This window comes from Cupressus sempervirens, chromosome 11 (genome assembly GCF_028749045.1).
Source record: "Cupressus sempervirens isolate cs-2001-9-10 chromosome 11, ASM2874904v1, whole genome shotgun sequence".
Lineage (NCBI taxonomy): Eukaryota > Viridiplantae > Streptophyta > Pinopsida > Cupressales > Cupressaceae > Cupressus > Cupressus sempervirens.
Window position 1 is genome coordinate 84,360,425 of NC_143128.1, and position 26,892 is coordinate 84,387,316.

The 26,892-nt window shown below is 40.2% G+C and overlaps 1 protein-coding gene across 1 annotated transcript in view; it reads right to left on the reverse strand.

Annotated features, from left to right (window-relative positions):
- LOC149528338 (putative hydrolase C777.06c) overlaps window positions 1–26,892 on the reverse strand; it is a 124,911-nt gene that overhangs the window by 48,258 nt on the left and 49,761 nt on the right. The window contains exon 3 of the mRNA XM_089811700.1: window positions 833–960. Coding sequence (XP_089667826.1) covers window positions 833–960 — 128 coding nt within the window. The remainder of the gene's footprint in view (window positions 1–832; window positions 961–26,892) is intronic.

The window sequence follows — 26,892 nt, forward strand, 5'->3', positions numbered from 1 at the left end:
AAACTTCATCCCTTTTCCCAACATAGAAATTCATCTCCCCTGAACCAAAAAGTTTCATGAAAATTCCGCTAAGTGGCATCAAAATGCTTGCACAAACCCGAGACCAAAACTTGCTTCCCAACGAGCCAAAATTGCTCAAACTACTCAAGACCATCTTAGACAACTGCTCCTAATCGCTAATGAAAACAAAGAGGGGGTCGCCATTAGCAATGGAGCGATGGTGTGAAAACCACACAAGAAGTTGGAGCCCTTAAAACATTGTAATTGGTTTCAGATTTGTGAGGCTGGATTAGGGCAGTAGATCCTAACAGCATTGCTCACCATGGTTTTTCCTATTGGGTTTCCACTTCATATTCCTATGCATTGTCTCTTGGTTTCATGGTGCCTCTCTTATATCTTTGATTTGAAGCTTTAGACAAAACAATTTGAAGTAAATACATAAAGTTTGGCATTGGATGAAAAGTACAAGCCATATTTACTACTAATTCACCCCCACCTACTCACTTCCCCACCTCCACCCTTCCCCTCCTCCACTCTTAGTAGTACACGTGTTCTACATATTCATGGGTCAGCTGTTAATAATGTTGTGAATTTCGGATGCATATTGTATTTACCTAATTTTCCAAATTATTTTTTACTTGAAGTAATTGATATTTTTTACATCACAAAAGCTGTATGTGGGACAGATTCAAAACTTAACCAATAATTAAAGGTATTTCTTTCTAAACATCACAAAGCATTCATGGAGTAAGCAAGGATGTATGTATACACACACACACACACACACACACACACACACACATTAGAGACAAATGGGCAAACGTGAAGGTACCTGTCCATGGTGAATTGATTGAGGTAAATGGGTGTTGGTTCAATATCATTATAGGAACTATATGGTTGTACTCCCCTAATCTCATCTAAACCCAACACTGCATCTGCATGCTCATGTGTCAAAATGATCTGCAGTTCAAAAAGTTAAAGAAACAAGATTAAAAAAGTTATGTCTATGCAGGATTGCAACAGAACTTTTGTCTAAAGTGTACACAGAAAATAAAGACAAACATAACACTTAATTTGAATATGCCTTTCATCTGGTTGCCTTTATTGTTATTTTTATATAAGATTGATAGGTTTCAGTAATAGCTGAATAGGGGAAGAATTCAATTCCCCGATCTTCCCCTACTAAGTAAGAGCACCTGAAGCAAGGCAGGAATATACATGGTTGAAGGAAGAAACACAAAATTTATAATAGATTTCAGCAAAATGTGCAAGAAACTCCTGTAAGATTTTCCAATGACAAACTATTTTCGTTAGATTTTTTATCCAGAATGCCTTAAGCAAATATTAAAATAAAACAAATCTCGCATAATAGGCAAAATCTAAACCGCATAACTCTCAAGAGGCTACTTTGCAAGTTTCATTGCTACAAAGGCAGAGATGGGCATGGTGATTCAGTGGTGTGCATCAATTATGAATAAATCACACTTATTCGACAATATTATAAAGGGATGCATCCCTAACCTTGACGAGAGTTTTTCTCATGTAATTATGAAACGTACTCAAGAGAAAATAGTCTCCATCCTCCAACAACTCTAAGGGTAATCCATGGAAACTACGATGTCTCCTTTTTAGTAGAAATTTGGCTCCATGAATGAGTGCTACATCTAACTTGTATACAGTTATTCCTATCAAGTCAAATGATATTTCAATAATCTGAATAAATGATTGAAATGCCTTGTTAACTAAGTTACCAGAGTCTCTCTAGTAACCCTCAAAGTCTGGTCCTTGTCAAGTTCACTCCAAATTCATCTACAGAGCCACAAATTCCCTGCAAAAATTCTCTCAGAGGAACCTGAGCAGAATTTGGAGCGAATTTGGAAGAATTTTCTGCCTAGGGGCCAAATACGATCTCAAAACAAAACAAAAATGACTTTTTTAAAGTTTTTTTTGTTGTCTAATTTGGTCTATTTGACTCTCCAACCCTAAAAGTAACCACTAAAAAGGCCAAAAAGGATGGTTTATGTTAAATATGATTAAAATTTATTTCAATAAGAACTATGAATGTCTATTAATTTTCTGAATATGATAATTACTAATCTCTGATTCTATTCTGCAAGATGTAATCAGAATTCAATCTTTGTAAACTGTGTATGCAAATGAAAAATTTGAATATTACTTAGCAATTCTGAATCTGATATTTGCAGTCACCGAACTCCAAAGGGCAGAGCATATATTAATTTCAATGTCTTTCCTTGGGATTGGATCTGCATTATATAGGATGTGAGTAGACATATCCATGAGCGGGCATTCATGGGTATGTCTCATGAAGAGGTACCTCTTCATGCTGATCTCTAATCGGGTTTCAACATTTAACAACTGCAAATGATTTCCCTAATCAAGATTGAAAGTCATCTTGCTCGAACATATTAAATGTTTGATCTGTTTCTAATTGCTGAACATGATGTTCGATCGGGATTGGATATGAAACATCAGTTAACTATAATCTGCAATTCAGCAGTCATAAAATGTAGATTGATCATATACTTAGAATCTATGGTTCTTCAATCAGATCCAAACATGTTGATTGGATTTCCAAAAATATATAATGTAATGATATGACCGAGTGCAATACAAATATATGTGTGTGCATGTATATCAAAATATACAGAGGCTGATATACAAACACACATATATACATCATGAAATCAATCATCATTTCAATATCTGACCAAAGATATCATTTCTTCAATACTTCCTCTTAGCTGGGGAAGATAAATCATGACCAAGTATACATCACAACAAAAGGCTCTTCTATTGAAGGATAAAACATCACCTTACTTGTGATATTAATGGATATAATATGCTCAGGAATATCAAGTCACATGACATTCTACATAAATATCCAAGTTATGGTATGTGCACTGACATCAATTCTCATGATGTCTACCATAACAATCATGGCATATCCACGTAAACACTTATCCACCACGACTATCTCGTAAGGAACATAATGATCTTCAACAAATATCAAATCTCGTGACATCTATCAAAATGTCCAAGAGATACTAACTATCATGACATGTCAACGGATATCAAGTCACATGATATCCATCATGATAGTGAAACTAATCATTGTAAAGTCGTCATCTTACAATGTCAAATACAAGTGTTCATTATCTAAAAGATCATCACCTTTCAATAATGTATACAAGGGGGGCCATAAAGTCATGGAGTCACACACATGAAATCCACCATGAACCATATACGAGGGTGGACCGTTGTAACTACTCCTACATGGGTTTTACTTTTAAGCTTCGCTCTCACAAAGAAGATCCAATAAAGTACACTTCAAGAAATCATTGAGGGCTTCATTCTTCACAACTCCAAGCTAGTCTCAAAATGTACTAACTTTACTTTGGTATGAGACTTTTTGAGAATATCATTCATTCATTCTTCAGTGAAAATGTACCTTGTCTAGAAACCATCTGCATGGTCCAATCCCTTTGAATCACTGTGATCAAAGTCATCAAAGATTCACTTGGAAAATTTTCTAGCAACTCTCTCTATTCTGATCACAACATTATTCGTAGTAGTTTCTCGTAAACAAATGTACTTGTCTAATTTCACAGTAACATGAGTGAATGTGATAAACTACAGATTTATCCCAAGTCTTGGTGACACCAACATTTATGATGATATGGCTTCTATCTAAAGCTCCAAGTACATGCAACAACCTTTTGACCTTCTCGTCTTAGACCTTTTCTGAATGTGATGTCAACCTTCTAACCTACTCGTCCAAGGTTTCCTCTAGTAGATTATCTGACTCCCTCTGAATTTGATGTCCATTTTCAATTCAACTTAAGGTATCAAGTTTTCTTTCCCTTGAGTGCAATTTCTTATGCTTCTTGATCCGTCAAACATTCCAAATAGTTGATAAAACTAAATTGTCTCGAAGAGAAATGTTAATCATAGAAGCATGCAAGATTTGCTATCCCAATGTTATAGTATTAGCTAATGAACATTATTCGAGGATATGAAATACTTATCTCTTATGCCGGTACATCATAGACCTAGTTCTGAGCTGGGTCACAAGACTTTAGTAATGTTCTTTTCTTTGCTACCTTGTTGGTTCCAAACAAAGCACCAGGAATGTCACAACCATGTATTGTATATCTACTATCTTCTCTTTCTCGATTGCTATAGTTTCTTGGTCACTAGAGAAGTCATCTCAACATGATCGTCTCCCTTTGAACCAATATAATCCTCGATGGTCAATTTAAACAAAACCTTTAGATGTTTCATCTTATCACAGAAGGATACCCTTCCTAATCATAGTTGTCATCTTTCTTCTAAGGACACAATATCTAGCATGATTTGTATATGACATAAAAGTAATAGATCCGAGATCATTTTGGAGCTGCTTTCATAAGATCATGGCTTGCACAATATTTGGTAGCATGCCTAATATACCATTCTTCTTTTCCTACAAGAACATCCACAGAGACAAAGGAAAAAGATCAAGGCAAATAGCTCTTTACAGCTCAATGTAAAATTCTCAATCTTATATCGTTCAACAATTTTTGCATCAAATATGGTAAAAATTTTCTATTTAATAGATCTTAGAAGCTTGAATGTCATATGCCTCAACATGTCTTCCTTTTTGTCAGAGATCAACATCCAAGTTAGCAACAAGATAAGTTGGACTGCAAAGCGAACATTTGGAAATATTTCAATGTCTACATGATGATTAGTTGCCTCGGTTATCAATTTACCCTTTACATCACTAGCATTTTCTCTTAAGAACACCCTCAAGTGTAGCAGGGAAAAGTACATCACATTCTTCAAGTAACAATATTTGGGATCAACAATATCATTTTCCCTTACAAATCCTTTGAAGCTTGCAAAGGAAGGTATGCCTATAGAAGGTACTTGAAATAAATCTATGCTTGCAACAATCTCGAAATCGTTTTAGATCCATTGTTTCAAACAATGTTTTGCAATCAACGTATGTGTTCAAGAGAGCATATACTCTCAAAATGTCATTAACTTGGAAGGCTTTTGTTGAAAATTCACTTTCATCTCCATACTCTTCCATTGTTTTCATTTACGTCTACCAGAATAGTTCTATCTACAACACTTGACAATTTAGGTCTTTTATGCTTTTATGGATGTCTATATACTTTTACGAAAGCTTCCATTATGGCATGAGCAGGGAGAGTGCATCCAAGGTTGTGGCATATGGCTTTTGCCAGCAAATCTATTCCATGGGCATCAATCACTACATTTCTTTGTGGCATCCATGTTCTTTGATGACATGTATATGTGCAGCAACATGTTGTCTTGTAGCTCGCAGGCAATTTTGATGCAGTACAAGGTAGGAGAATCCCCAAAGGAGATGTCCTAGCCCCCAGCAAATTACCACACAGCGGAAACACAATACAAGATACACAATCTAATACCAAATCACAATACTTTATTCATAAATATAACTATTTACATGCAATATGCCCAGTTGTAAGGCCTTCTAGGTTAGGATCAAATACAACAGCAATTACAACAACAATTCTGCAACATCCCTCAAGGTCCAACTCAAACACTAGCTAGTCCAAATCCACAACTAGATAAGAACACCAAGAAGAATCTACACTTGTACCCTCAGGTCCACCAAGAAATCCTTTAGTTCTCAAGCCTTAGCTACTAGCCCTACTCACAAACTCACAACTCCACTACAATCTTGCTATAAACTGCCTCACATTCGGCGCTCTGTCCACAGAATCAGGAAAAATCGCCCTTCAACTACTCCACGCTGAACTCAAGATCCACTCCATTTGAATAAATGAATGCCTAAAGACTCTACAAGACCCCCTACTTATACCCAAGTAAGCCACAAGTTGGCCCAGTTCATTACAAATTAAATTAAATCCCTTGCATTAAATATATGTTGAGCCACAAGTCAGCCTCCAACAGATATTAAATACCAAAACACCTTAGAAGGCTTACAACATAAATTAAATGCACATAGGAGACACAAATATGTCCACACAAGCTCCCAGATCGATCCACGTCACGATCACACGCTACACGCATTAAATGCACCAAAGAATCAAGAAAACTCACAAGAACTCTAGTCGGCACCAACATACAGCCGAGTGTCAACAAACTCCCAAGCATTGTCAAGCAACTAACACATGTCGAGCAACCAATACATGCTGAGCAGAACAGTGAATACCAAGCAACAGAAGATGTCGAGCTCCTGCATCGATCGAGTCCCATCAACAACCAAGTACCTTCAGCGACCAAGCACCTAGGCCAACACTACGCCCAATAATCACCGAGCACCCACCCTTCTTCTTCGACCAAACACCAAGCTTATCCACCAAGCTCATTCGGTCAAGCCTCCAACCGAGAAACACCACAAAGATGACCAAGCACCTCCAACTTTCCATAAAATTGCCTGAATCTTTAGGAGTCTATAATGACCCTTGCTAATAAGATCACCAAAAACACTGATATTGCACTATAGAATTTTGTCAAATACTTGGCAAGAAATCTGATCTGTACTATTATAGATAAAATACTGAGCAATCAACTTAGTTCAAATACAGATGTGAAATATATATGCATTCATGGCAGATTTGTTACACTTACAATAAGCAACTTGTAACAAAATAGCTTCTACAGATATAAATGACTGAAACTATTAACTCTTTAGGCAACTTGACACTATTTAAAATCTTCAAGCAAATATATTCAAAATCGAAGGAACCTGGATTGCTATAAATCGCCTAAGTGTTTGTTGGTGTTGGTGACAAATTTCAAATCATTGTAGTGCCCAATAATGGCGATTGTACCCTGCTATTGAACCTACTGCTAAATAGAATTTCAAGCAACCATTTACAGTCGAATTTTATAATGATCTGCACTTGCCGATTCTTATAATGGATAGGCTAATACTGGGGTTGATGATCGAACCCCTGGACTGCCTCTTGGCTGAACACCAAAGATGGTTGAAAACTCTTGTGAAAATTGTACTACTGCCAACCCAGATGGTTTGGAGTTTTAGACTGTAGTTTTATTTAATTTTTTGGGACAGTTGAAACTGCCAGACAGTCCACACTTGCGATTTTAAAAAAATGTTTTTGCCCTTGAAAAATGCTAACGAAAATGCCCTAAATTATGGCGCAGCTACAATAGTTGCAACAAAACAAAATAACTCCCAGACTGGCTGCGAATTCTTACTGGAAACCCTGCGATTCTTTAATATTTTTACTGCCCTTAATAAGTGACGAAAATGCTCACAAATGGAGCGCCTGGGTTGAAGGAATGCAGCGCTCAAAGTCCCAACAAAAAACACTACTCCAATAGGGATTTTCGAATCGAAATGTAGCTCTCAGTTGCAGAATTCGAACTTCATAAATCTGCTATAAACCCTGCTCGAAAATGCTTCCCTGGATGTTGTAAAATGCTGAATAAAATCTCCTTGCTCTTCTTGCCAATTTCGAACCCTCAAAATCAATTCTCAGATTTATCCACCATGAAATGGCTAAATACCATCTCCAATGAGCAACCCTTCAGAAGATATTTCACTTCCTCAGTTATGCAAATCCAAGGGAGTTTTTGTTCCCAAAGATATAATGAAAATTTGCAGACCAAACGACTACAAATTGCTCCAATATGAATAGAAGTAGAATCCTCAAATCCGCTTGTGCAAATGGATGCCCTAGCCCTCAATTTATTAACTTCTCTAAGAAGTTGCTAAGAATCTTCTAGAAACATCCTTTATAGAATCTTATAATGCACTTTATTATAAAATGACTTTATAAAATAAAAGTGCAATCTCAATTAAAAATTATAACATGTAGGCCCAACTCGACCAGATGTAGGCTCATCTACAACTCTCCAAGAGCAATATACGATCAACTGATCAACAAGATGACTCTCTCTCCAATATCATTTGCTTACGAGAGTCGATGATAGGCAAATCTACTATAGAAATCATGTCGCTAGAAAGGGAACATGACAGAGTCTTAGATGCCCTAGCATCAAATTTGGGGGAGGTTACAGAGTTAGGTTTTGTTATTTGCAATCAACTATTCAGACATTCGATCATATAATTCAAATGGATTATCGACAATCACATATTGTGTATCTGAAACTTAATGATCTTCATCTTTGCACACATTTCATGTTCATTTCAAAATAAGATACTTGTCATAAATCAAGATACATATATACTTGATGAATGTTCTTCCCATATTCCAAGACCATGGAGGATATTTACAGGGAGTTCGATTCCGGTGCGTTGCCCATATTTCTACATATGTGTTTATTTTGTTTTATTTTAAAAGCAACTTCAACTACATTATCATGAACGATTCTTTTAGTATCCTAATTGATGGCTTATTTGAAAAAATAGTGCTAGTACCAGTGAAGTAAACCCCTCCTTGTTCATCAAAGTCTAGGTCATTCATGAATCCCAATGGTTCTCCTTCTGCCTCGTTAACAATGGGCTTGGTAAGCCATCCTTTAGAATCCAAAGCAAGCAAATCCGAAATATGCATCTACAACATCAAGCTCACCAATATGCCTTTGAAATCTCATCCCCAGAGGTCGGCCACATATATGCTCAAAAGCTAGGTTGGGCACAGGCCAATTCTTTGGACTACAAACTTCTAATCTAAGGTAGTTGTATATCTTTGAAACATGTATCTTGGAGGAACTTGAAGGACTTATTTTGAAATTTGCCAAATATCCACATATTCCTCAAAGAAAGCTATCATGTCACTTTCCAATGATAATGAATTGATAGAGCGAGTTTGCAAAGGGTATCCATTGGCACCCATCACATTATTCTAAAGGAGGGTATTTTTGTCTCCACTGTGAACACAAAAGGTACATCGAGTACGGTTTTGATCTTATTAAAGAGAGTCTTAGAGTCCTCTAACAGTACCCAAACTGCTCCAACTCAACCAAGGAGCATAGAGGGTGGCAATCTACCATGAAGCTACGAGCAGAAGGCCTGCCCAAGATGTGCCACCAGATGCCTCTCCCTTGTGTGCACTCAAAATAACAATTGCTCTATGATTTGGTTCTGTCAAAGGAAACAAAGTCCCTGTAATTTACCATTGAAGTCAAAATATGGAAACGAAAGGTGTTTTGTGTCTCTGATCAATCATACCCATCTACGACATTGGCGATCTGCAAGAATCATGGCTATGAACTTTCAAATTTAATCGAATCTTCCTTAGCAAAGCTGTGATACCATGTTAAATATGATTAAATTTTTTTCAGATAAAACTATGAATGTCTATTAATTTTCAGAATATGATAATTACTAATCTCTAATTCTATTTTGCAGGATTTAATCAGAATTTGATCTTTGAAAACTGTGAATGCAAATGACGATTCAATATTGATAAATACAGAATATTACTTAGCAATTCTGAATCTGATATTTACAGTCATAGAACTCCAAAGGGAAGAGCATATATTAATTTCAATGTCTTTCCTTGGGATCGGATCTGCATTATATAGGATGTGAGTAGACATACACATGAGCAAACATGTCTTCACAAGGTGGAGACATGCCCATTCATGGCTATGTCTCATGAAGAGGTGCCTCTTCATGCCCAATCTCCAATTGGGTTTCAACCTTTAACAACTGCAAATAATTTCCTTGATAAAGATCGAAAGTGATCTTGCTCAAACATATTAAATGTCTAATCTGGTTAATATCCTCCATGGTCTTGGAATATATATACATCATGAAATCAATCGTTGTTTCAATATTTGACCGAAGCTACCACTTCTTCAATAGTTTATATGTCATTTGTGCACTTGAGAATTAAAAAGAAAACTTGCTTATATTGGAAATCTAAATTGACAATAGGTGAAATACAAATTGATGATTAGAGAGGAATTTCTTTTAAAAAGCTATCATATATTTGAATCCAGGGCTAAACATTTGAATCTTAACTTTTGATTTGGCTTGGTATTGGGGTTAAACCAAAAACATGGCTGAATATGAAGCCTTTGATATTGGGGTTGAACATGGCGCAGGCTAGAGGAATTCAGAACTTGCATGTAAAAGGAGATGTTGAGTTGGTAGTGTGTCAAGTCAAGGGTCAATATCAAACAAGAAATGACTGACTTAGATACTTGTTGTGAGGTTCTCACAACATCACCCCAAAACTTTGGGGACCCCCCTTCTTTTTAATCGCCTTGGCAAATTTTTTTTGAATTGTCGAAAAAAAATTACTTTTTTGAAAATTTTGAGTCTTGGACGACTTCAAGGCCAGGGGGGAGAAAAGGGTTAGACTTATTTTCACCCGCTTCCAACTTGATTTTCCAGAAAAACCAATTTCATCCTTAGGCCGGGCAAAATTTCAAAGAGCAACACTTGGCAGGATAAAATTGTAAATTTTGTACTTAGACGATTTGTTTGAAAATTTGGATATAATTGTATAAACTTGGATAATTTTCAAAAAAGTAAAATTTTGTTAGATTTGAGTTTTTTGGAAAATCTTGAATTTTTTCTTTGGTGAGAAAATTAATTTTGTGAAGATGAAGTCAAATTGCAAAATCAATTTTAAACTCTGGAAACGATTTTATTTTTGTCAAAAAAATTTTAATTACTTGGCAAAACCAATTTGCATTAAATTGTAAAAAATTGGCTTTAATGGATTAAAATTGCCTTGAAAATTTTTAAGCCTTTAATGAAATTGGTAATTTAATATTGAAAAATGGCTTTTGGCTAGCCAAAATCCAATTTTAATGACATATTATTTGCTAAATCATCATTAAATAGAAATATTTAGCATCTCCAAGGCATTATTTACTTTCTTTTTGCAATTTCGGTCTAATTGGCAATTTAAAAAAGTAAATTTCATCTTGGCAAAGTTAATATTTGGCTAAGCATTTACTTGGGGGCCAGTTTTGGTGATCTAATTAATATTTTCTTGCTCTCAGGGTCCTAGTCGGCCAGCTAGGATGGAGAGGCAAGTTGGGTATAAGAGGAAGCTATTTCCCCTTTTCTCCTCACTTCTGACTCTTCCATTTTGACTTGGAGTAGCTGTATATCTTTGGTGATTTCTCTTGGGAGAGCAGATTTTCATTGTTAGGCAATTTTGCTTGCAATTGTAAACATTTTCAGGCGTTGGAGATTTTTTTGTGAAGGCAGATTTTGCATTGTTGGGTGATTTTCTCCTTCTATTAGGGCTGTGATTTATGCCCTAGGTGACTTTTGGAGGGCAGATCTGAAACTTTCCATTGCCAGGCGATTTTTGCAGGGTCTGATTTTTGCTTGGAAGCTGCGATTTTTGCCCTAATTTGGGAGATTTTGTTTGGAGGAGATTATTGTGATCAAAAGTCTAATTTTTTGGGCAAATGGTGGACAATTCCGAGAGCACTAAATTCTGATTTTTCCAATTAGGGCCTCAAGATTTGCAAGGGATTTGAAATTCTTTAAGTTTGATTCTAAATTTCAAAAAGAAGATCTGGCTATTAGTAAAGGTAACTTTAAATCATTTAGAGTTGAAAAGGGTCCTTAAGCTGATTTCCTTCTTTCGTTCTTGTCTAGATATTGTCTCCTTTGATTCTTCTCGCATTCATCATCCACCAATTCACCATCCTATCATAAGTTGACAAGATGGTAGATGTTAGTGCAACCAAGAATCCTAAGGGAACAAACACTAAGAAAGACAGAGGATATGATGCCCAAAACAACTTTCTTCTCGAAAATGAGGCGAATAACCGATACCAATGTCAGTACAATAAACATGATACAAGTAAAGGACAGACTAAAGGAAGGACAATCCCCCTTGGCAAAGAAGATATACAGAAGCGGAATTGTACATGCAGCAGTTTTTGCTCCTACATTGCTGTGTCCAGAATTGGTTGTGGAATGTGCATCCAGGATTGATCTAATTAGTAAACCCATTATTTTTTATGAAGGGAAGAGGGTGTTAGCCAATATTGGTGGACAAGCGATTGAAGAAACATTTAACATTCCCTAGTACAAGAGCATGACAGTGGTGATGATGGATCAGACAGCCAAATCATTTCAAGATAACCAGGAGACCTATTTCATACATCTAAAGCAGGATTGGCTACACAAGGAAAAGAAGGGCATAACTAAGTCATCAAAGCTTACAGTGGCAGACTTCAAATTAGAATATGGTGATCTCATCGTGCTTCTCAACCGGATCATGGGCCCAGCTCAAGGTATGCAATTTGAAAACTGGATGTACTTCTTTATTGATGAAATTGAAAAAGGAAAAAGAAGATTTGATTGGGCTAGGATCATAAGTGAGAACCTAGAGCTGCAACTTAGAACCGCACAAAACCAAAAGCAATTCTACATGGGATCCTATCTGTTTTTACCTAATTGCTAGATTGTATAAGAGTCCGAGACTTAAAGCCTTAGGAGAAGTTGGCAATGGGCCGGGGCAATATTTGGTGCATGAATGCTATCCATAGCTCCATTTGCACAACAACAAGGATTACAAAATGTTTTGTGATGGCTTCGCCATGAAAACTATAAGGGTATTACAAGGGACACCTATTAAGAGACTTTCGCCAGAAGCAAAAGCAAAGATAAAGAAGTTTGGGAGTTGGTTCATCCAATTTCTACAATTCACCTACATTAGAGTAGCAGGGAGCACAGTTTGTCCCAAGAGGCTTCCAAGATACCCACTTGACAAGGTAGTTTTGATGGAATTCGCTAGGCAACTTGAGCACTATGATAGAATAATGAGCAACGAAGGTAAGACAAGGATTACCTTCTCATTCGGAATTGGCAATGATAGTTGCCCCAATTGGGCCGCCTTTGCAGCTGCGGAGAAGCAATTGCAATGGTATCACCTAACGTGGTACAGAGCAAGGCAAGGATTTGATCCTAATGGTTTTATCAAGGTATCTCATGGAAATGTATTTAAACATGTTTCCACTATAGAAGACTTTTGGGCCAATGCCAAAGATGACTTTCATGTGAGAAAGCTAGCTTTTTCAAGACTGTCGGTGAACATGATGAGAGATATCAGATGGAGAGGCCTTGATATTCCCGATCAACTGGAAGATGATGGAAATGTGTTGAGAGAAAATTATGATACGGTAGAAGGAACAGAGTTGAATCTAGTAGATTGGGATGATCATCAGGATCCTTCCTTGGAGGTAGTTACAAGAGCAATTGATTTGCATACCAAGTCGTGGTATAATGAAAGATTAAGGAAGCTACAAAGACAAAGGATTCCCCTTACTTATAAGAGGATGAAGCCGAAAGAAGGTCCAGCTGAATCAGTCAGACAGAAGTGTGAAGGAAGTAGTCGACAACAAGAAACAGTTAGAAACAAGAAAAGGGCTTTGGAGGTTGAGAAGAGCAAAGAACATCTGGAACCTCCAACAAAGGGACAGCACGCAACACAGTCAAGTGAAAGTATAATTGAGGCTAGAAGCCAAGAGGTCAATTCAAGTGATAAAGGGGCCGCAGTAGAGGTGAGCTCTGATTCAAAATCAAGTGGTTACAATGAGAGCATTGAGTACTCCCCTCTCTCAGAAAACCAACAAGGAGATGATATGGCAGTTACTAGTGAAGAAGGAGATGGGCTGATTGACATTGAGGCAATAAGTTAGGCACCCGAGGCCGTTGGTGATGCTTTATTAGTCAAACCAAATCCAAATTTGTGGAGATGCACTGCACCACTATGGTTAAAGCAAATGCTCATGCCAAGAGGCGATAGTAACTGCCAAAACAGCAGAAGACATCCAAGGATTAATAGAAAAGGGTGATAGCGAGAACCAGAAACAAATGGAAAAGACGGTGGCAAAAGTAATCAGGAGTGACAATGATGGTCATCGGAAGGTTCGAATTGTTATACCAACAGTCAACGAGGCAGTGGATGAGATTGCGGCCCAAGAATATGAGATAGTGGAACACAACTTGGGAAAGAACGTGAAGAGATCCAGGAGGGTATGGCTTCAATAAGAGAAAGGTTGAGGAAGGCAAATGAAAGGATCGTAAAGTTGGAGGCCGAGAACAAATATTGGAGAGATTGTCAGCCTATCCAACAGTTGCACTAGGCAGCCCTTCCTCAAGACAGCGGGAGCAACCTAGAAGAAATATCAACTCAGCTACATGAAGTCGAGAATTGGATCCATGATACAATCCAAGATGGGCAAAATTTCTTGCCTTCATCTTGACATTCTGGTCATTAGTAATTGTTAGAAACAAATTCAGAGTATTTGAGAAAGAGTGGAAAGATTTCCTCCTAGTCAAGGATTTGGCTATTCCCAGGTTGCAAGCGATCATTGGACTACCAGAGGCATACTTGGAAAAGGCCAAGTTGGTTGATGAAAGAGGATTGAGTACAGTTGAGTCTTGATTTGTCACCTTGACTACCAGATTGAGAACACTTGAAGAGATACAGAAGGTAGTTGCACAGCACAGCCCAAGCGTCAACACTTTCATTTCAACCATGATGAGCGACGTTGAGATGGCGTTTGATTTTGAAGACATCAAAGAAGAGGATATCAATGAGACAAGACTTGGATCAAGATTGGATGAGTTAGGAAGGGTTGCTATCAAGAAGAAACATTTGGGCACCCTTTCCTCCCTAAATGCTTTTATTGGATTTGCAAAAGAGTATGAGAAGGACCACAAGAAGACACTACAAGCAGCATGATGAAATCAGTAGAGCTCAAGATAAAGCATACACCTTGTCCTCCCATGGAAGAAGTCAACAAAAGGCTAGCTAAGTTCATTGCCTTAGCTAAAAAAATGAAAGAAAAAGGGAGAGTTATATTAGAAGATCATTTGATGTAAGCCCAAGTGGTAATTTCTCTTTCTTCTAGGACAGGACAAGTGTCTCATTCTGATTGGCCACCGTTTTGGTGTCTTCTCATTAGTTGCCACTTTTCCACTTTTTTCATTGGTCCATTGATGAGTGTTTACCGCATAGGTTAATTAAGAATTGCACACAAATAATGAACACGAACACGAACAGCAGAACTCTTCTTATTATTATTCGCATATGCCAAACAGTACATTATTTTATGCTTCCCTGATCATTTACAATAATCCCGAAGGGTGTATAAATACTTTCGAAAGAACCTTCCTGAAGGAGTCCGTCGGCCACATATAACATATTGCTACATAACAAGAACCTTCCCGAAGGGACCTGTCGGCTACATAATAATAACCTTTCCGAAGGGACCCGTCGGCTGATACACAATTTCTACCGACGACATCATCCCCCCCAAAAGAAAAATTCGTCTCCGGACGACAATTACAAACAAAATACACTAACAGAGTGACTACAACAAAAAATCTGCTTTTGTCACATCACTTCCACATTCATCCCGTTACATCTGTAACCTCTGCTAACACAATACTGTCTCCTCAAGCTGACCTTGATAGCCACGCGTGCTGCTTTCTCTGCTTCCAACACTAGGTCCACTGAGCTAAGTGTTGTTGTACTGCCTTTTGGATGACCCACTCCTCCCAAGCTCTCTATGCATCCACCAAGACAGCTTCTCGGCCAACACCTACTCCCAGTGCCTCCGGTACACAGACACTCCATGCCTGCAGCAACTTCAAGTCTTCTCAACTGGTCACATTTCACAACTGATATCCGCAACGACTGGGGGTCCAGGGCGCAAAGCCCCCAGCGGGGTCAGCGCCCCTCGCCGCCAAGACTAAATTAGCATTTCGAAACACACACAAAACTGCATGAAACACACTATTTCTGTCATTTTCTGCTGATTCTACACTCTTTCTGACAATCGTTGGTTCTTCCTCTACCCTGTGGCATCATCCGTTACTCATTCTGAGCATTCCTGATTTGTCGACGCTTTTTTTTTTTTTTTTTTTAAATTCTTTTTAGAAAACCTCCTGTCACCCTTCAGTGCTAACAATGTACAGCTACACCATAAATCCTGCCACCGTATCGACTCCTTCCTCATGCAATATCCTGTAATGTCCTCCAAAGTCTGAATGCAATAACAGGTAGAAGTAGTATGCCAAAACCTATAGAATCAATTTGCTACATTATGCAAATACCGTACGCAATTGGAAACTTTAAATTTGCAAATTCATATTGAAGCACACAGGGAGCTTATCCATTGAAATGCGCACTGTAACAATATCCTTCCTCATCCTCAACTCTGTGAAAATCCGTACTATAACTACATGAAAAAAAGCCGTACTCTGCTTGCTAAAACTCATGTGCTGGCCACTTGTTTAAAAATCCGTACATTACATTCCAAACTGCAATTTCCGTACGCTACCTTTACTTCCAACTTCCTCCAAATTCCATACAGTGCCAGCGGCTCTACTCAAAAATCCGTATAGCACATGTAGAAATCCATACTTATTAAACCCCCCAGAAAATCCGTGCAGTCACTATACTAAAAATCCGTACCATAACTTTTGTTGAAAATCCGTACTGGATACCATATAGTGATTTCAATAAAGCCCGTACGGTGCATGGTTAAAATAGCTAAAAACCGTACATTCATGTGTGAAGGAAACCGTACAATTTTATGCCAATTCCGTACGCTCTTGCCAGACTGAAAAATCCGTACGATAACCTTTACTTAGAAATCGTACACTGCATCATCATTTTAAAATCCGTACGGTACATATCAGACTTAATGCTTTTCCGTACGCTGCTCAAAACCTCCAAAAAATCCGTAACAAGATGCAAAACCTGGTGAAATCCGTACACTTGCCTGAAAAATCCGTACAGAAAAAGTGGTACGCTCTTGGCAGGGTCAAAATCCGTACGGTCCACTTTCTTTTCTTCCTTTTTTTTTTTTTTTTCTTTTTTCTTTTTTCTTTTTGTGGAACAATTATGTACAATATTTACATATATACAGTACTTACAGTCTTCTCTCAGTTGTTCGTCCACGGAGGTGCATTATTATGGTAGACATTCAACTTCAACCTCTTTATCGCGTCGGCGACTTCCTTTCCATCTAACATCCATAGTTTTATTGCTCCGTTATCACCTACTTCCCGAAGCTGATACAGCCCGACCCATTTCATTTGAAACTTCCCTGGGTTGATCTCGTTTCATTCGTCATGCCTCAACGCCCACTGTCCTGGTTGGAACTTGCTCAATTTCAGGTGTCTACCGTGCTATGGTTTGCACCTGTTCTGTGTCACCTCCGTAGCCCACTCTTGCAACTGTTGTTCATCAAGTTTATTTAAGGTACACGATCTCTCCATCCGGTTTTCCATATCGCCCAGTTTGTTTCCGAAGCTCGGTACCATGGACTCCATCAGCTGCCCCTTCTGGCTGTCAATAACACGTCCACTCCGTACTGCTGCAACTTTTATTAAACCCTTCTGCTTTGTTTCCTGTGCGAACCGTGTAATGTGTCTTGCTGCTGGCACCTTTCAGCTATATCTGTGGTTTGACGTAATACTTTCTTCTTGCGTGGTCGTACAGTGGAATCTTTCCTCCTTTTGAGTTCGTACTGTATGTTCTTTCCTTCAACTTCAATCATACCTGCGTTTCCTTCTTCGGCTTTTTTGCGTTGCTTCGAACATTCATTTCCTCCTTCGGCTTCTCCAAGTTCCTTCGGACATTCATTTCCTTCTTCAGCTTCTCTGTGTTCCTTCGGACATTCATTTCCTTCTTTCTTACCTTCGTCGACTCTTAACATCTTACAGCTCGGAAAGAGTTCGTAGTCCTCTATCTGCCAGTGGTAAAGACTGTTCACTGAATCCAAATCGTCGTCTGTCGATCCTCCTTCCAACCGCAGGACTCCCTCCTGATTTGGTTCCATATTCTGCCTCCTTTCATCCTCTTCTTCTTCGGAATCTGACGATAGAGCTTCTTCCCCAACCATTTGAGTGTGTAGATCAATGACGTACTTCCGCCCTTTACTTTCAAGTGATAAAGTATTTTTCTTCCAATCGTGCTTCACCTTGGCTTGTATCAGCCACCCCCGGCCTAGAATGGCATCATATCCTCTCCGCTTCAGTGGGATCACGACGAAATCCAACAAGAATAGTTGTGTTCCAATCGTCACTGGTTAAGCTGTCAGGACTCCCAATGGCTTGATTCCATGTTGATCGGCCGTTAGCAGCTGGAATGTAGGCGGCCATAATGTCGGTTGTCCCAACTTTTTCCAAGTGTCTTCAGGAAACACATTGACACCGGACCCTCCGTCCACAATCGTTTTCGTCAATACAGTCCCGAGAATTCCCATTTCGACGACTACCAGATGGCATCCGGATGAGAGGGCTAACAGCATCGGATCTTCTGCACTTGCGCCACTTTCCTTCCTCTTTTTGTCCGCTATACTTGCTCCACTTTACTGCTCCCTTCCATGTTCTCCTGGTAGTTTAGCAACGAGAACAATGTTTGTGAGTGCCGATCGGAGCTGAGGCATAGTGAGCAATAGATCATTTATCCTGATGGGTATCTCAGCTTGCCATATTTGCCATACAATGTTCTGTTCTGCGCAATTTTGTACAGAAGTACTAGGCGTGTCCTTCAGGTGTGTCGTTTCTACCTGCGTTGCTCTCTGGATCTCTACCCGTGCTTCCTCCAATCTCTTCTTTTCCTCCGTCGGATCGGGGTACACTTTCGCTTGTTGTCGTGTGATGGCTAGAACCTCTTCTTCATCCGTCTCGACGGTGATCAATTTTACTCTCGACTTCGGACACCTAGCATCTTCATGATCACCTGGTCCACACCATCTGCATAACAACTTTGGTGTGTTCGCCGTTTTACACTCTCGAGCGAAGTGACCCCATAGATTGCATGCACGACATTGAACTATCGGCCGGCCATTGGCATCGTATTGGATTCGACTCCTCCCGCCATTATTGTTGTTTTGACCGCGCTAATTGTTTCTATATCCTCTCGATGTGGCACTTTTCGTACTGGTGTCCCCGTTCCCTCCTGACGGGGATGCTTCCTGTGTCAGGAACACTTGCTGCGGTGTTCTTGTTTTCAAATTGAAAGGGCATTCCTTTACCGAGTGTCCCATAATCTAGCAAATCTCACAAAATTGATCTTTTGGGCAAGATCCCTTCGTATGGCCTTCTTTCTTGCACTCCGTACACCATAGGTCATTGCCCTTAGTCTCCTTGTTCATGTTTTTGAACTCTTTCATCATCCGAAGCATGTCCTTCTGAAGAGAACGGACTTTCTTGCTACTGCCTTCATCGTCGCTACTATCTTCTCCTGAAGGCTCATCCTCATCTGAATCGAATGAGCTGGTCTTCTTCTTCTTCTTTGTCTTCTGTTCACTTTCGAGGTTCAATGTCCGATTGTATGCTTCAATATATGTCGATGGTGGCACGATCTTCATCTTTTTTCGCAACTTCGGGTGAAGGCCTTCAATGAACCATCTTTTCTGGAGCCCATCTACCGGCTTATTCTCCAATTTACTGATTAAGTCCTTCAACCTCCTGGTGAAGACCCGTACTGTTTCATTCTTCTTCTGCTTGGTATTGAATATCTCATTGACGATCTCATTATCATCTCGCAATATTTGAAATTCTGCACAAAACTCCTTAATGTTATCCCAACTGTTTAATTTTTGCGGATTTGTGTCAGTAAAGCAATCAATCGAAACACCCCGTAGGGTGGCTGGAAACTATCGGACCAGTTCATTCGGATCTGTTATGCCATTCGCTCTCCAGATTGTTTCACATGTTTTACAATGTCGAATGGGATCAGCTGCTTCATCACCATCAAATTTAGGCAACTTTTCTTTCGAACCTGCCATTATAACTGTATGTTGGGGGTTTTGTTGTGTACCTACGCTGTTCAGAACACTCGCACTGTTCTGAGCTCCCGCGCTATTTTGAACACCCGCGCTGTTCTGCACACTCGTGCTGTTCTGCACACCCGCGCTATTTTGAACACTCGCGCTGTTTTCGACTTCCGCATTGTTTTCTACACCTGCGCTATTTGCAACACCCGCACTATTTTCGACTTCTGCGCTGTTTTCTACACCTATGTTGTTTGCAACACCCGCGCTGTTTTCGACTTCCACGTTGTTTTCTACACCCGTGCTATTTGCAACACCCACGCTGTTTTCGACTTCCGCGTTGTTTGGTAAAGAAGAGGTTTCGTCCACCGAAACTGTCCGTTCCGAAAGTATATCTCGAACAAAGAGGTCACTCCACGCTCGTGCTCCCTCGACACTCCGAGCCGTGCAAGTCGATCTCCTTCTGTCAGGATTCTCTTCCCGTGGCGTATGCAGGTTCAGAAACTCCTCCCTCGCTTCTTCCACCAAATCAAGCCGTTGCCGAGTTTCCTTCAACAATCCTTCTGCGCTCCTGTTTCCGTCGGCAATCTTCTGGAATCTCCTTCGGCACTGTCTGCTGAGCCAGAATTAAATTTCCCTGCGCAACGCATATGTCATCTTTTTCCTTCAGCTTATTCTTATCTTTGTTCAACTGATTCGGCATTTAATTCATATCCACCTGCCTGTGTAACAGGTCCATTGGGCAACGGTAAACCGCATAGGTTAATTAAGAATTGCACACAGATAATGAACATGAACACGAACAGCAGAACTCTTCTTATTATTATTCGCATATGCCAAACAGTACATTATTTTATGCTTCCCTGATCATTTACAATAATCTCGAAGGGTGTATAAATACTTTCCAAAGAACCCTCCCGAAGGAGTCCGTCGGCCACATATAACATGTCGCTACATAACAAGAACCTTCCCGAAGGGACCTGTCCGCTACATAATAATAACCTTTTCGAAGGGACCCGTCGGCTGATACACAATTTCTACCGACGACAATGAGGTGGCATCTTCTCATTGGCCGATGGGATGGCAACCTTAATTAGGGTTTCTAGGATTCAATCTGGATCGTCAGTTTTGCCTCTTTATCTCTATCGTTGGTTGTACATTTTGGCCTCTATATAACGCCATTTGCTCTCATTTGTAATGGTCGGAGAAAATTGTTGCAAAGATAATGCCAAAATTCGCTATTTCTTTCTCATTGTTGTGACTTGCATGGTGATTAAGAGCCTTTGGTATTATTGCATGGTTTCTACTTCCAAATAGTTAGAGTAAAATTTCCTTTCAAGTTGTTAGAGTTGATTGCATTTCAAATTGCTAAGTAGATGAATAGTTGCATGGTAGCATTGGTAGATGTTTGATAGGGATCAATACTAGACCACTAGCATCCTAGCGGCTTGTTGGGAAGCCTTGTGTGGCAAACAAGTTTATTTTCCTTTGAATCATTGCATCTACGGAGGTGGAGCCGTTGGTTAACTTTCATTAGGTTCAATCCCAGTCCATTTGCTAATCTTCCATCCATAAGAGTAGGAGTAGAATAGCAAGTAGTTTAGGAGTTAAAATTTCGAAGAAGAAAGTTAGAGGAGCGTAAGTCATAAGAAACATTCACCCTCCATCATCATCACCTTCTCCATCAACACCATCTGGCATTCGCACCGAACCACCATCTCCATCATCCCACCAAAGTCCAAGTCATCCTCAACAATTTGCATTAAGGCAGCCTACGTGATTACCAGCAAATCATATCGATAAAACTGAGCGAGTATCCACAAGTATAAGGAACATTGGAGTTATTCTCATATCCCATGAGCACTAACTTTTCGAGGAATTGTGTGTTTGATACTCTATATCAGATATTCAATTGCTAATATGTTATGTAGTGGTACAAAAACTCACATCAACAATACTATTGTGATTTAGCTTGGGATTACATCAAGCTTTTTAATGCCTTCAATATTTCAGTGATTCCTAGAGAATTGAATGATAGAGCTGATGCACTTGCTGTTTCAGCTACTCTGCTACTTCCACATCAAGATTTTGAAGACATATATGAAATACAATTGGTCTATCGACCAAGTATTCTAGATAATTGTGAACATTGGCAAGTGTTCAACGATGATACTCAAATCATCAACTTTCTTGAAACAAAGGAAGGCTTTAATGAGATGTACTTTGAAGAAGGTGAATATGATTCAAATGAAGTTCTCTCTGAGATAGATCCTGAAACTGGTCATGAAGTCATTCGGTTGAAGGGAAATAAGATTCCGAAAGGTTTGGTTTCCTTGGAAAAGTTGCTTGACAAACATGATAGGTATATTAAAGAACAACAAAAAATAAGGACCAGATCTATGGAACAGTATGAAAAATACAATATTGGAATGGATGAAGACCCAACGCTAGTTAACAATGGTAATTGGTGCACGAAGGAAGAGAAGGAAAAGTTATTACTCTGCTTCGTTAATACAAAGATGTCCTAGCTTATTCTTATGAAGATCTCAAATCTTTCCATCCAAAAGAAGTGCAACACGCTATTCCTCTGAAGTTTGGTGCCGCTCCTTACCGCTAGAAGCAGAGGCAATATAATCCCAAGATCGCAGGTGCTATTTAATTTAGAAGATGCTTGAAGCAAGTATCATTTTCCCTATTCACCATTCATCTTGAGTAGCCAATATAGTTCTTGTTAAAAAGAAGAATGGAGAGATCCGCATGTGTGGATTTCTGCAATCTCAATTAGGCATCTCTCAAGGATAATTATCCATTGTCAGTCATGGACCAAGTTTTGCAAGTTGTTACTGGTTCTAAAATGTTGTCTATGTTAAATGGCTTTTCTGGATATAATCAAATTGAGGTCCATGAAGATGATCACTATAAGATGGCATTTACTACCCCATGGGGAATTTTTGCATATAGGCAAATGCCTTTTGGTCTTATCAATGCTGGGGCAACTTTTCAACAGGCAATGGATCTCGCTTTTGATGGTTTGATCAACAACAATATTGTTTTGTACTTGGATGACTTGACTATTTATTCCAAAAAATGTCAAAGATCATTTCTTTCATCTATGGCAAGTTTTAGAAAGGTGTAGACAGAATGGTGTGTTTTTGAATACCAAAAAGTTAGTTTTTGGTCTAATGGAGGGAAAACTTCTATGACACATTGTGTTGAAAGAAGGTATTATAATTGATCCTAAAAGGGTACTAGTAATTCAAAGCGTATCTCTACCATCAAGTAAAACAATAGTTCATTCTTTCTTTGGAAAGGTGAATTTTCTGAGAAGGTTTGTACCAAATTTTGCTGAACAAACTCATCATATTGTTGAAATGATGAAAGGAAAGACTGCTTTCCATTGGAACCAAGAAGGAAGGAAAGCATTTGTTGAAATCAAGGATGCTATAGCACATGCTCCTGTGTTGGTATGTCCTAATTATACAAAAAGCTTCATTATGTAATGCTTCAAAGCATACTCTTTCTGCTATTCTGATGCAGAGAAATAATGAAGGTATTGAATCAGCTATTTCATTTATGAGTTGTCCTCTGAAGGCTCATGAATTGAAATACAGTCAAATGGAGAAACACGATTATGTTTTTGTCAAGGCAGTGAAGCATTTCAGGTTCTATATTTTGAATTCTCATATCATTGCTCTAGTTCCAGATACTACTTTCAAGACTATCCCAACTCAACAAGATTTTGGTACTAAACGAGGGAACTAGATAGCTAAGATTCAGGAGTATAATATGGAGATACGACCTACCAAGTTGGTTCGTGGTAAGGGACTTTGTCAGCTTATGGCTAAAAATGAACCATTGTAGGTAGAAGAAGAGAATTCTTCCTCACTTCCTACCGTGTTGTTAGTTAGCACAATGGATGATTGGTTTTCCGACATGGCTTATTATATGAGCTATGGTGAATGTCCTCCACATTTGACATACAAAGAACAAAGGACTCTCAAGTTAAAAGCTTCAACTTTTGTTCTGTGGGAGAATGGTCTTTACAAGTGAGCACTAGATGGAACATTTTTAAGATGTGTTGATAAAAGTCAGCAAGTTCGACTTTTGGATTCCTTTTGTTTACCGTACAGGTAAAGTAAATGAACGCATACAGAAAGTAACAGCAGAATAGTAGAATTATATTCGCAATAGTAGATGAATGATGAATTACAATGATCTCGGACGGGATATAAATACTACTGCCGAACCTTCCCGAAGGAGTCCGTCGGCCACAATTATCTTATCCGTTACAAACTATTTACCGCCAGACCGTCGGCTACAAAAACACCGCCGGACCGTCGGCTACAGAAACACCGCCGGACCGTCGGCTACAGAAACATCGCCGGAACCATCCAGTCGGCTAACACCATCCCCCCCAAAAAGAAAAGTTCTCCTGACGACTGACAAAAAATTAGCAAAAAAAAAAAAAATACATTTACAGAGTGACTACAACAAGAGAAATTTGCTTTCGACACATCACTGTCACCTTCGTCCCATTACATCTGTAGCCTCTGCTAACACAATACTGTCTCCTCAAGCTGACCTTGATAGCCACCTGTGCTGCTTTCTTTGTTTTCAATTCCTCTGTACCCTAAGCCAAGTGTCGTTGCACTGCCTCCAACCGGATGATCAGCTCCTCCCGAGCTCTCTACGCATCCACCAAGACAGCCTCACAGCCAACACCTGCTCCCACTGCCTCTGGTACACAGAAAGTCCATGCCTGCAGCAACTTCAACTCTTCTCAACTGGTCAGACTCCCACGACTGATATCCGCCACAACTGGGGGTCCAGGGGGCAACGCCCTCACGGGGTCCTGGGGCAAGACCAAATTAACACTTCGCAACCCACACAGGAATGCACGGATCACACCATTTCTGTCATTATCTGCCAATTCTGCACTCTTTCTGGCAACCACGAATGCGTCCCCTTCCCTTTGGCATCATCTGTCGCTCATTCTGAACAACTTGATTCTGTCGACGTTTTTACTGAACCTCTGTGTCACCCGCGGCCTTCCTGTTCTCCCTGCGGCTTTTCTGTTCTCTCTGCGGCCTTTCTTTTCTCCCCGCGGCCTTTCTTTTTCTTCCCGTGACCCATTCTTCTCCTACCCGCGGCCTTCCTATCGTCGCCCGCGGTCTTTTCTCTTACCGTCGAAGGCTGCTCAAAATTATGGCGGAAATGATTGTAAGCCCGCGGCTATCATTGGCGGAGGATGCGAAAAAAATTTTGTGCCCGCGGACCATTCTTCCACCGGTGGCTTTCTGGTGAGGATTTTCTAAAATGTTATGCCCGCGGCTTCGCACTCTGCGGGGGTCTCTTGCCCGTGGACCCGTGGAACTTTCAACTTCACTGGCCGCGGACAGCTGTTGCCCGCGGTCTTCCAACTTCGACGCCCGCGGGACCTTTCTTTCAGCCGCAGACAATTGCTGCCCGCGGGGTCCTCCAACTGCTGTTGCCCGCGAGACCTCCGGCAGGTGTTGCCTGCGGGGTCTAACTTGCCCGCGGGGCCTCCAGCAGGTGCTGCCCGTGAGGCCTCCGGCGGATGTTGCCCGCGGGGCCTCCGGTAGGTGCTGCCCGCGGGGCCTCCGGTAGGTGATGCCCGCGGGGCTTTTCCACAGCTCTTTTTTTTTTTTTTTTCAAAATTTTATTTTATTTTATTTTACACATCAAATGACAGAGGTACCTCCATTTTGCCTCCAGGCGTCATCATTCTGCAACAACAACGGAGTCAGCTGGCCATCTTGTGACAGCGATGGAGTCTTCCTAGCACCATATATTTTGAATTTGGATCTGTTGACTGTCAAGGGTACCTTCTGCCTATCCAGGGTTGATAATCTGATCGCTCCATTGTCGCCGACCTTCCGAATCTGATATGGTCCAACCCAACTGCCCTTAAACTTTTCCACTTTGATTTCATTTTGACTGTCGTACGCCTTACATTTGTTCTGTGCCACCCCCGTCGCCCACTGTGCCTGCGGTCGTCGCACAACTGGATTATTTCCTTGCTGTCGGTGCCCTTCCACTAATTTTATGCTGTAGTGTGACCTTTTCTTTCCGCGCGGTCTATTCACCATGTACCGGACAGTGGAATCTTTCATTTTTTTGTGTTCAAACTATGTGTTCTTCCCCTCAGCTTCAGCCATAGCAGCTTTTCCTTCTTCCGCTTCCTTGCATTCCTGCGGACATTCATTTTCCTCCTTTTTCTCATCTTCGTCAACCCTTAGCATATTGCAACTCGGAAAGAGTTCGTAGTCTTCTATCTGCCAGTGGTAAAGGCCATTCACTGAGTCCAGGTCGTCGTCATTTGATCCTCCGTCAAGTCTCAATACTCCTTCATCCGGTTCCATTCTCCTCTTTCCTTCATCATCACTCTCGCCTTCACTGTCAGAATCTGACAATGCTGCCTCCTCGCCAACCATTTGCGTGTGCAGGTCAATTATGAATCTTTTGCCTCCGCGCTCCATTGATAGGGTATTGCGTTTCCAATCATGTTTTACTTTTGCTTGCACCAACCAATCCCGTCCCAGAATAGCATCATAGCCTTTTCTTTTTAATGGAATGACTACAAAATTCAATAAAAATGGTTGCGTACCAATTGTTACCGGTTGCGCTTTCAGAATTCCCAACGGTTTGATTCCATGTTGGTCTGCCGTGAGCAACTGAGATGCAGGTGGCCACAACGTCGATTTTCCCAACTTCTTCCAAGTATCCTCCGGTAAGACATTCACGCCGGACCCTCCGTCAACAATTGTCTCTGTCAAAACATTTCCCAAAATCCCCATCTCAACGACCGCCGGATGCCGTCCGGAGGTGAGTGCCAGCAGCATTGGGTCTGTTGTCATTACTTCCCTACTATTCCTTCCTGTGTCCTCCGGTGCTTTTGAAAACGGTGTATGATTCAGAATAGCCGTCCGTAACTGGGGCATTGTGAGAAGGAGGTCACTTATCTTGACCGGTATCTCCGTTTGTAAGATCTGTCGTACAATGCTTTGTTCTGCGAAGTTCTTTGCCAAGGTGATGTCCTTCAACTGAGATGTTTCCGCCGACAATGCCTTTGCAATGTCCGCCTGCACTTCCCCCACTTTTCCCTTTTCCTCCGCTTGCCTCCGTGTAATTGCCAGAACCTCC